We start from the raw sequence: 12,175 nt of genomic DNA, 5'->3' as shown, positions 1-12,175 counted from the left end.
TTATAATTTTCTTAATAACATCCTTTCCTCTAGCTTACTTTATGTAAGAATACAGTATATAATACACATAACATACAAAATGTGAGTTAATCAACTGTTATCAATACAGCTTCTGGCCAACAGTAGGCTATCAGAAGTTAAGTTTTGGAGAAATCGCAAGTTATACACAGACTTTCTATTGCACAGGGGCCAGCGCCCTAACCCTTTGATTGTTCAAGGGTCAACTGTACTAGGAAACAAGTAAGAGAAGACATTGTAATTGAGCCACAAATTTAGATCAGAGCTTCCTGATAGTTAAGACAGAAAGCTTTACAGAGCTTTTGTGGTATAACTGAAAGACAGCATTCCAATTCACCTCTAAGCGACTGCGGGAACTTGGTTTGGTTCACGACCCAAGGGAAACACAGAGAAAGTCCTCAATAAGAACATTTACAAAACATAGAGGTTTCCCACACAGCCATTTCTTGACTCCAAATATAAGCAAGGATTTATAATCTACAGAGATAGGGCAAAAGTTAACAGACAATTTATATGTAGCTGTTTGGACACCTGCCTTGATACTGGGATAAAATGTACTGACTTTTGTGAATAAATTATTACCACGACCCTTAGGTGATATCTCTTGAAAATCTGCCATCTTAGGTCATGTCTAGCGCTATATAGTAGATAACTCAAAATTGAGATTAGCAAATGTCTGAAATGCTTATATTCCATGTTATTGACTGAAAGAAGATCAATATGTTCTATTTCAATGACCAAGGGCAATTTAGTTCCCCAGGGGACATCTGGCAATATCTGGAGACATTTTTGGTTGTAACCTCTGAGGAGCTGCTACTGCCACCTAGGGGGTAGAGGCCAGGGATGCTCCTAAACATCCTACAATGCAGGGGCGCCTGGGTGGCTCAGTCGTTAAGCGCCTGCCTTCAGCTCAGGTCATGATCCCAGGGTCCTGGGATCGAGCCCCTCATCGAGCCCCTCATCGAACCCCTCATCGAGCCCCGCATCGGGCTCCCTGCTGGGTGGGAAGCCTGCTTCTCCCTCTCCCACTCCCCCTGCTTGTGTTCCCTCTCTTACTGTCTCTCTCTGTCAAAAAATAAATAAAATCTTTGGGGCGCCTGGGTGGCTCAGTTGTTAAGCATCTGCCTTAGGCTCAGGTCATGATCCCTGGGTCCTGGGATCGAGACCCGCATCGGGTTCCCTGCTCGGCAGGAAGCCTGCTTCTCCCTCTCCCACTCCCTCTGCTTGTGTTCCTGCTCTCTCACTCTCTCTCTCTCTGTCAAATAAATAAATAAAATCTTTAAATAAAAACCATCCTACAATGTATAAAACAGCCTCCTCACAACAAAGAATTACCTAATCCAAAACATCAATAATCCCAAGGTTGAGAAACCCTGCTCTAGACCAGTGGTCTTCAAAAAATTTTACTTACACACTTCCTAAAGTAACTTTTTACAACTCTGTACTCCCTTACACACTTAAGTTGATATCTAAAGTTTTTCATCATGGATTTAAATGGTTGGAAAAAATATAATTTCCAGCATATTATAAATATTGCCATTAAACGTTATAGCATGCTTTACAATGAAATCTAAACACCACAACAATTAATAGCCATCATCATCCAACAGAGAATGGATAAGAAAGAGCTCCTCCTGAAAATTCAGAAATTTGGGGTCACCTGGGTGGCTCAGTCAATTAAGCATTGGACTCTTGATTTCGCCTCAGGTCATGATTTCAGGATATTAAGATCAAGCCCTGCACTGGGCTTGGTGCTCAGTGGGGAGTCTGCTTCACTCCCCCTCCCTCTGCCCCCCACCCCATGAGCTCCCTCTCTAATAAATAAATAAATCTTTAAAAAAAATAAAATTCAGAAAATTTACATCAATTTTAGGAAAAGTAAACACATAGTATCTGAGGATCTGGAAATCAATTCCTTTAAAGACACCTGTTATGGGCTGAATTATGCCGTTCCCCCCCCCCCACAAAAAAAGATGTTTAAGTACTAATCTTCAGTACCTCAGAGTATGACCATATTTGGAAGTAAGGTCTTTGCAGATGTTAACCAAGTTAAAATGAGGTCATTAGCCCTAATCCAATAAGACTGTTGTCCTTATGAATAGGGGAAATTACATGCATACATAACAGGGAGAAGATGATTTGAAGACATACAGAGAGAATGCTATGTGAGGACAGAGGCAGAGACCAGACTGATGCAGTTACAAGCTAGGGAATGCCAAGGATTGCTGGCCACCACCAGCAGGTCAAAAGAAGGAAGGATATATTCCACCCAGAGTTTGAGAGGGAGTATGGCCCTGCCAACACCTTGATTTCAGATTTCTAGCCTCTAGGACTGAGACCGTCAATGTCTATTGTAACACTCTTATAACAGCCTTAGGAAACTACTTCAACAATGATACCTGTTTACCTCTTGGAAAGCTCTGTCTACCTCCAGGAGTACATGTACTAGAGTTTAGGCATCAGGCATATAAATCAAAGAGATGTCTGGTTTAAAAAGTTACTTTTTTGCCTTGATGAGGCCCATTCCACTTCCATAAACAAGTGACCTGCAAGAAATCTACAAACACAAGTTTTTCCTCAAAATGGATCTTTAATTTTTTTAAATCCTCAAAATAGTAAGTTCTGGATTGGCAAACTGTGCCATTAAACAGAATTCTATTGCTAATTTTTTTTTTTTAAGATTTTATTTATTTGAGAGAGACAGAGAGTGAGCACAAGCAGGCAGAGTGGCAGGCAGAGGGAGGAGAAGCAGGCTCCCCGCTGAGCAGGGAGCCCTTTGTGGGGCTCGATCCCAGGACCCTGAGATCATGACCTGAGCCGAAGGCAGATGGTTAACCGACTGAGCCACCCAGGCGCCCCTCTACTGCTAAATTTTAGATAATCTTCCTCAAATGTATTACCTTGCACTTACTTGCTCAGTTTGAAGCTGTCACTTTCTTGTCTTACAGCCAGATCTTGTGAGATCTTCCTGCAGACTATCTAAAATCAGATCTTAAAGAGATATTTGCAATGCAAAATGCTATAATTATGATTCCAGTTGGGGTTATTGTCCAATACACCTTGCCTAATAAAAATTGTTTTTTGAGATGACAGTTTCCTGTACAACATTTTAAAAAATCAAACATTGATAGGTGAGTTGAAAAAAGGCCTTATAAGAATATTAAATACTAAGAAATCATACCTTTCTATTTTCAATTAGATACTATTAATTGTTCAAACAATAAATTTTGACAATTATAGTTTTCAATGGTATTTTATCATTTCTATTATAGGAAATGATTTATAGTTGACATGAGACATATGAGAGAAAAATGCTCAATGCTCCAGGCTCAGAACCTCAGGAAAGCTACGAACAGTGGAAAGAGGTACCAGAATGAAGACGAAACCACATTGCTACAAGGATTCTAAGGTTTGAGAGAAGTACGAGTTAATTATTTCAAGGGATGAAAATTATATACTTTAGTGAGGAAGGATAAGCTGCTGCTCCAAATATATACAGAGATTACGTGAGAAAATAAGAGAAACATTAATACTGATTTAATCAGATTTTTTTGAATTGACAGTGAACTCCAAAGAGCAGGACTTCAGAACTGGACAAATCTGGGTTTAGTCCAAACTCTGTCAACTTAACGAGTTTGTTCCTTTGAGTAAGTTATAAAACCTCACTGAATCTTGTTTTTGTCATCTGTGAAATGTGGATATTACTCTTGTAATGGTATTGGGTATGTAGTAAAAGCATATGGTGTGTAAAGCATTATACTTGATTACAGAAAATGTTCAATAAGTATTAGGTTCTCCACTCTAGCAAATTAGAGAACTTCAATATTGAGAAAACGAAGAATGAACCTGACATGAGAAATGAATATAACATTGGGAGTGGCTGTAACACTAAGGGAAGATTTTGTGTAATGAAATTAATCAAAAGAGGGGCACCTGGGTGGCTCAGTCGTTAAGCGTCTGCCTTCGGCTCAGGTCATGATCCCAGGGTCCTGGGATCGAGACCCGCATCGGACTCCCTGCTCGGCAGGAAGCCTGCTTCTCCCTCTCCCCCTCCCTCTGCTTGTGTTCCCTCTCTCGCTGTGTCTCTCTCTGTCAAATAAATAAAATCTTTAAAAAAAAAAAAATTAATCAAAAGAAGCCCACAACCCTAGAGTTTGTTTTTACATACTTTATGGTAATTTCTTTTGACCCTTATTTTTTTTTCAAGTAGTCTCTATGCCCAACGTGGGGCTTGAACTCATGATCCTGAGATTAAGAGCAGCATGCTTACTGACTGGGCCAGCCAGGTGTCTCATTGACCCTTATTTTTAAAAAAACCCTATTAAGTACACAAAACTAGTAATATGCTCCTTTTTTTTCTTTCACAAACATGAAAACTAGATTCTAAGAAATTAAATGACTTGACAAAAGCCTTATAAGTAAGACTCTGGAAATCCTAGGTTAACACTCATTATTTCTTAATCAATACTCTTTCCATTATACCATAATTCCATGCTTACACTGATTTCAGGAACAAGCAAAAATAACAAATCAATACGACAAGACTAAGAAAGCCAGTTACCAATAAATGTTAACTAGTAGACAAAATTAAGCAACATGCTACAACCTGAAAACTACTCAATTCTCAGATTTCCTGTAAAAAAAAGTTTTGCTCTGGCCAATGTCTATGATTTAGATGGCATCAGTTTAAACCAGTACAAGTACACAGTATTTCTCGATTATAAAAAGTAGCATTATTTTTTAAATGGAAAAAAGCTATCAGAAATAAACAATGACGTTTCATAATGATCAAAAGGACTGACCTAGGGAGTAAGTGATTTGGGATCCTACTCCAGTTAACATCATGGCTCTGGACTATAGTCTTGATCTGTCAGATTTAAGGGTCAAAACCTGATCTTAGGATCCTGTACTGCAAAAAAATGTTATAAAAGCATTACTTAGGGTCATTTGATAAAATTAGAGTATGGATGGTAAAGTACATATATTAAATTTACTAAAGTTTACAGCAACTAGAATATCTCTATTCTTAGGAAAAACACACATAGGAGCAAAATACATACAAACAGAGAGAGAGAGAATTCATGAGCACACAATGATAAAGCAAGAAGAATAATGTGTTTACAACTGGCGAATCTGGGCAAAAGATGTATGGGTGTTCTTTGTACTACTCTTTTTTTTTTTAAAAAGATTTTATTTATTTACTTGTCAGAAAGAGAGGGAAAGAAACAAAGAGAGACAGAGCACAATCAGGGGGAGCGACAGGCAGAGGGAGAGGGAGAAGCAGGCTCCCTGCTGAGCAAGGAGCCTGATACGGGGCTCAATCCCAGGACCCTGGGATCATGACCTGAGCCGAAGGCAGACCCTTTATCAACTGAGCCACCCAGGCATCCCTCTTTGTACTACTCTTATTCTTGCAACTTTTCTGTAAGCTTGAAATTATCTCCAAGTAAGGGCACCTGGGTGGCTCAGTCAGTTAAGCGTCTGACTCTTGATTTCAGCTCAGGTTATGATCTCAGGGTCCTGAGATCGAGCCCCAGTGTCAGGCTGCACGCTGGGAGTGGAGTCTGCTGGAGATTCTCTCTCTCCCTCTGCACCCCCTCACCCCGGGCATGTGCATGTGTTCACACTCTCTTTAAAAATAAATAAAAATAGGGGCGCCTGGGTGGCTCAGTCCGTTGGGCGTCTGCCTTCGGCTCAGGTCATGATCCTGAGGTTCCGGGACTGAGGCCCGCATAGGGCTCCCTGCTAGGCGGGGAGCCTGCTTCTCCCTCTACCCCTCCCCCCTCTCATGCTCTCTCTCTGTGTCATTCTTTCTCTCTCAAATAAATAAATAAAATCTTAAAAAAAAATAAAAGATATTTTAAAAATAAAAATATTTTAAAAAGAAAAAAGACATTATCTCCAAATAAAAAGTCTAAAAATAACACACTCTTTGCATAACTAATTTATATTGTTAGAAGTTAGGGTAATGGTTATCCACTAGGGCAGAATAGTGAGTATAAGAGAGCATGAGTGGGCTTTTAGTATGTTAATAATGTTATTTCTTGATTTGGAAGCATTCACAAATGTGTTCAGCTTGAGAAAAATCATTTGAGTTACACTTATGTGTACTTTCCTATAAATATATTTCAATAAAAACTTAACAAAATAAAAAAGACCTGCCAAAGGACCAGAGCAAAATTTTCTAGAGATGGAGTCTAAATACTTTTGTATTTCACTGATCGGAAAATTGAAAACACTTGCCTATGTATGTCTGTACAATCTAGACAGAACACTCTTTGAGGGCAGAGATTGTGTCTTCTTTCATCTATCATCTATACCACCTAGTAGAAGCCTGTCATGTAATTTTTCTCAATAAATACAGTAAATAACTTCCCAATAAATAATATCCTATAATATAAATTTTCATTAAGGTAATTATCTTGATCCATTTATTTTAATCAATTTAATTATCAAATTATTTATTACAAATTATTTCTCAATAAATAAATATGCTTGTTAGTTGGCACTGGGTTAAATGGAAACTATTTTTCTTTTTAATTGTAAGAGTTTATTTGAGCAAAAATCAATTTGAATCGGGCTGTGCCAAACTGGAAGTGGTTAGAGTGCTCTGCCCACCTGCAGGAGTTAGAAGACTTCTATAGAGAAGTGGAAGCAAAGCAAGGAAGTTATTTGATTGGTTATACCTTAAGAATTTGCCTTATTTGGAAAGGTCTCACTGACTTTTTGTGATGGGTTGTCCTTAGGGGTTTTTTTTTATTTTTTATTTTTTAAATTGAAGTATACAGTTGACACACCATGTTACAATAGTTTCAGGCATAGGACATAGTGATTGGACAAGTCTATACATTATGCTATGCTCACAAGTGTACCAACCATCTGTTCCGGACAATGCTATTACAATACCAGTGACTTCCCTATGCCGTACCTGACATACCTGTGACTTAATTCATTCCATAACTGGAAGCCTGTATCTCTAATTGGGAACCATTTTAAGATCACATTAATTTAATGTTACAGTTCAATTACTTTCCCTTTGGTCCCAATTCTTTTATCTTGAAATTACCCTCTTGTAAAACATTGTTCTTATCCCTACCCAAAAAACACTGTTAAAGAAAATTAAACCTAGTTTGAGGATTCTGTAATAGTCCTTCGTATACACAGTGAAAAAACAGAGGAAGAACAATCTTGGCTGGAGGCTGAGAAAGATCATTTAACTCACACTTTTCACAACTCTTAATATTTTTCTCCTGTTAATCAGTTTCCATGTTAGGACCCAAAAACATGTTTCAAGGGTCATTTAGATGTCCTCTCTGATCAGAACTTAGAAGTGATTCACCATGACTACTCCACTAGCCCTTGTATGTTTTAAAAAGGCAATTAAAAGAAAAACTTCCCATGGACAGACACAGCCTCATGAGTACTGGGCTGGGACAGCAGCATCTATCCCAGCTCTCAGCTAGATTCCGGTGTCATGTACAAATTATACATCCATATGCAGCCACCCTGTGACTCATCTTTGTCTCAGAAACTTTATTTTCTTCTTAAAATCATGACAATGATTTAAAGTCATTTATTTATTAATCTACATTTTATATATGTTCCCACATTCAATATGGTACTTGGTTTCTTCTCTCCAGATGAATAATCGTATCATTCCCTTTTATAGAAAACCTTCCTTTTATTGTTATTGCTCTTTGACTTACATCAACTATGAGTACTTACCTGATAAGCCATGATAGTACCATAATAGCTCCAAGTCCTTTTACTTCCTACTAGTCTGATCATTTGATTTTTTAGGTTTATAAACTTACTTATCAATAACTGCACAAGTGGATTCAACCTTATTTTACACAAGAGACTCCTAAATGAAGAGCAAAGCTCTTTTGGGCAGAAACTATTCTTTTTAGTTGCATAATTTCCTTCAAAATCCTCATACCTGCAAAGAACCCTATAGGCTAGAAAATGCTTTTTTGAGATAGGTGGCTGCCTGCTTCCTAATTTAGTTAGATACCTGAGTCAAACAGTACTCACAGATTTCTAATATCTTTCATATAAATGGTTGAGTATCTGAAAGCTGAGTCTTTGCTTTATATGTTAACTCTATTCTGTGTTCTGAAAGCACAATATAAAAGACTGAAATGTAAAACAGACAAATCAGAGTATACTTATAAATTAACTAAAAAAAAGTTCCTTTAACACATCTAAATTAAATATATGTATACATATTAAGCAATATTTACTATACAAATCATATATATACATATATGTAAAACCTATTACTGTTTATATGGTAAAACTTCACTACTTCAGAATAGTAGCTAAATGCCAATTATAAAAGTTTAACACAACTTATTTTCAAGTATCTTTGTTGACTATAACTGGGCTAGTAGTGTGCCAAAATATAAAGATATAAAAAGATAAAAGAAGATCTGCTTTTAAAAATATATACGAATTCATAATCAAGAGGTCAATTATTTGAATATGCTGAAAAACATGGAAGTGTTTTGCTATAAGAAAAACAATTCCTGGGCGCCTGGGTGGCTCAGTTGGTTAAGCGACTGCCTTCGGCTCAGGTCATGATCCCTGGGTCCTGGGATAGAGTCCCGCATTGGGCTCCCCCCTCCTCAGCAGGGAGCCTGCTTCTCCCTCTCCCTGCCACTCCCCCTGCCTGTTCTCTCTCTCTCTCTCTGTCAAATAAATAAATAAAATCTTAAAAAAAGGAAAGAAAAACAATTCTTTTAATCTCATTTACATAATGAATCTGTTTGAGAGACTTTATTTAAAAAGAAAACATCAATTACTGTCTTATTTCCTGCCTAATACATAAAACAATCAGTATATATTCAATAGGTGCTCTTTTCTCAAATAATACCATGTAACTGCCATCATTATGTACCATGCCAAATAAGAAGGCTAACTAGTTCCAATATACATCTGTCTGCCTCCCTTCCAACACATTTCTTCTATAGAAGAAAAGACCAATCAGAACAATTCATTAGTTTTTATCTGGCATTCCACATATTTTAGAATTCAGAAGCTCCTCAAAATCATTAGGCTGAGGGTGGTATCTATTATCAAAACATCTCTGTAATACTTTAAAAAAAAAGAAAGAAAATATTGATGCGTATTTAAAATCCTAACTGTACTGTTTTCATATTTAGGATGTACCTAAGTTTATCTTACAACTGTATAATATGGGTGATACAACTTCTCATTGGACCTAACGGGGCTAACAATCCCATTTTAAGTTCTTTTCGAGTAATTAAAAATCTAAGTTAAGAAGCATCTCTACATAAGCTACATAAACTGATTTCAAAGGTTTTAAAAAAAATGAATGAATATATAAAACTCTCCAGTTCACAAAACTATTAACATTCTTCTTAAATTAACAACCCTTAGCCAGTTCTCCAATTTAAGTTGTTCTAGAGACTGAATAATGTTTTAACTCAAGAAAAAGCACACATTTATTAGTTTTAGTGATCATACACTGATTTATGAAGTACTGTTTCAAAAATTGTTTTTAAAAACATGTTTCTGGAAGTCTTACCATGAGCTGTGTAGTTTGTACAGTTAACTGGTTCTTGTGTAGCATCATTTATTTTTGGATCTTTACAAATATATGTGAGAAAAGTTAAGGAAATATGAACCACATCCCAACACAAAACATTATCATCTTATCTTTAATATCTTGTATTATATACTCATGTTTACATTCACACGTTAAAAAAAAAGCTGTTGGTCCAAAGCAACAAGCACAACCACAAATATACCTTTAGCGTCACTAAATACTACTTGAACATTAATTTATTACAGGAAAAGTATATTAACTTAATACATATTACAAGCTCTAGCAAAGGATGCCATCCTTAAAGAACATCAGTCAGCACAAAGCATAAAGGAAAATTGGAAATTAAAATCTTTACCAAATTATTGTAAGAGAGCTTCACGTTGGAAAAAATCAGTTTCCAGAGATTTGACTGAACTAATTTATGGGGCCCCATAGTATTGTCACATACATAACTTCATGTAGCACAAATAACCCTGTGAAGTAGATACTATTATTCCCATATTACAGAAGCACAAACTGAGGCTCAAAGTTTGAGAGACCTATCCAAAGTCACGTAACAAGTGATAGAGAGTAAAATCAGGTTTCCTGATTCCAAGCCTAGAGCGCTTTCCATTAGACTGCAGAGAAGATAGTTCTTTTAGGTGAGTCTACATGGTCTCCCCAACAGGATCATAAGTTTTGAAAACAGGTATAATAACTGTCCTCTAATTTCAAAACACGCGTGGGCGGCTTTTGTTTCCTAAATATTTTATTGTCACTAAAATGGGATAAATAAGGTTTTCACGTCTCTGGAAACAGAGAACCTGACACCTCTTTAAGGTTTTTTAAGCACTACTGGAAACTTCATCTTCATGCCAGGAGTAACAGACATTTTCCAGTTTTCATCACCAAATGCTCAGCCACATCTCTCTAAGGTTCAAATCATACAACTCTTAATACCATCCAATTATTTCTTAGAATCGCTCTGATATTTTTGCCAAAAAAGACTCAACTTACTAGGTCTGTGATTCTCAAACTTCAAGCATAACAGTCTTCAGTAAATTAGAGCTATTGTGTAAGCATCTAATAATGGCTGTCTCTCTCCGACTTACATAAAAATACTATATGATAGAATTTTCTTAATTTTAAAATTTTGTCTCAAGTCTTTCTTATATCTCTGGCTTCTGTTATTAATTTTTCTGCTCTACAACTTCTATTAAATGATCTAATTTTGTACAAAAGTAGCTATTTTACTTTGACTGTAACTCCCATTTCATATGGATCATCAGAGCTATTACAATGAACAGATCCACTTAACCCCTTCAGCCTGTTTCCTCATCTGTAAATAAATTACACAGATACTCCTTACTATGTGCCAGGCATTGTTCTATGTGATTCACTTGCACTACTTTCTCACAACAAACCTTTAAGTTGGTACCACTGTTATCTACATTTTTACTCAAAAGAAAACAGAGTTCAGATAACTGGCCCACAGTTACAATACGGAGCAGGAGTTTGCCCCCTGACAGTCTGGCATCTCACGGAGTTTGAGGATAATGTAAGGCAATAAGCAAAGAGTTAATGATAACTGGGCAATATACAAGGAATATATCGTTATTAACTACTTATTTGTCTCTGCCCCCAAGTCAGCTAACTTCTAGGGTGGAGCCTATTAATCTTTTTATTACTAGTGCCTAGAACAGGGCTTGGCATACTTCAGGATCTAGGTGTTTGTTGAACAAATAAGCCCACCGCTAATTAATTAATTAATAATAAAAACTGGTGGATCAGAAGAGGAAACGCTAACAATCTATCTTTTTATTACTAGTGCCTAGAACAGGGCCTGGCATACTTCAGGATCTAGGTGTTTGTTGAACAAATAAGCCCACCAGTAATTAATTAATAATAATAATAGGTGGATCAGAAGAGGAAGCGCTAACAATCAGTAAAATCCCAAGGAAATCACACAGGGTGACCGCTGTCCTTCCCACCCCCACATCTTTTTTCACATCCCAAAGTCCGTCGGTCATTAAAAGCCACAAGTCACCAATCCCTTAAAGACAACCCTGGCCCCTATTGAGGGCCGCGACCCACTCGCGACCCCTAATCTACCTCACCCCCAAGGCGGAGGGGGGGCTCCTCACAGAGGATATTGTCCCAATTTGAGGTCCTCGCACTTAAGCGTCTCCTCGCCGCCGGCGGCGGCGATGGCAGCAGCTCCCCAAGGTCCCGTGGTGACTGACACGAACCACAGGACACCGAGGAGCTGGGCGGCCACGGCCTCCGGAGCACCCGGCCAGGTGGCCGCCATGCTGGAGACCGGCGCGTCCCCCACTACTTCCGGTTCCGCCTTTGCCTAGGCGGGGACGGGAGAAGGGCGGAGGGAGCGAGGCTCTTAAAGGGACCGTGCCTCGGTTGGAGGCTGGTTTTTTTCCCCTACAGGGCCGCGGATTTACCTGGGAGAGCTGTGATTTGTCTTTGAGATCCGCAAGAAAGCTAGCTTTGAGAATCAGCGGCCCTGCATCCACTGCTTCCCGAGCTAACCCTGCTGTGACTTTTCCACCTACAAATGTGCCAGCGGCATCCCGGAGATTGTTAAGCGCTTTA

At 38.0% G+C, this 12,175-nt stretch overlaps 1 protein-coding gene across 3 annotated transcripts in view; it reads right to left on the bottom strand.

The window, feature by feature from the left end:
• The window catches only part of TM2D1 (TM2 domain containing 1), a 48,593-nt gene extending 36,688 nt beyond the window's left edge, over window positions 1-11,905 (bottom strand). For all 3 annotated transcript variants that reach the window (XM_036091356.2, XM_078073044.1, XM_078073043.1), the window contains exons 1-2: window positions 11,722-11,905; window positions 9,569-9,642 (exon numbers count right to left, since the gene is read on the bottom strand). In XM_036091356.2, coding sequence (XP_035947249.1) covers window positions 9,569-9,642; window positions 11,722-11,879 — 232 coding nt within the window. In that variant the 5' untranslated portion in view covers window positions 11,880-11,905. The remainder of the gene's footprint in view (window positions 1-9,568; window positions 9,643-11,721) is intronic.
• Between the last annotated feature and the right edge of the window lie 270 nt (window positions 11,906-12,175).

Source organism: Halichoerus grypus, chromosome 5 (genome assembly GCF_964656455.1).
Source record: "Halichoerus grypus chromosome 5, mHalGry1.hap1.1, whole genome shotgun sequence".
Lineage (NCBI taxonomy): Eukaryota > Metazoa > Chordata > Mammalia > Carnivora > Phocidae > Halichoerus > Halichoerus grypus.
The sequence above is the reverse complement of the archived record's forward strand: the minus strand, read 5'-3'. Positions and strand labels throughout refer to the sequence as shown.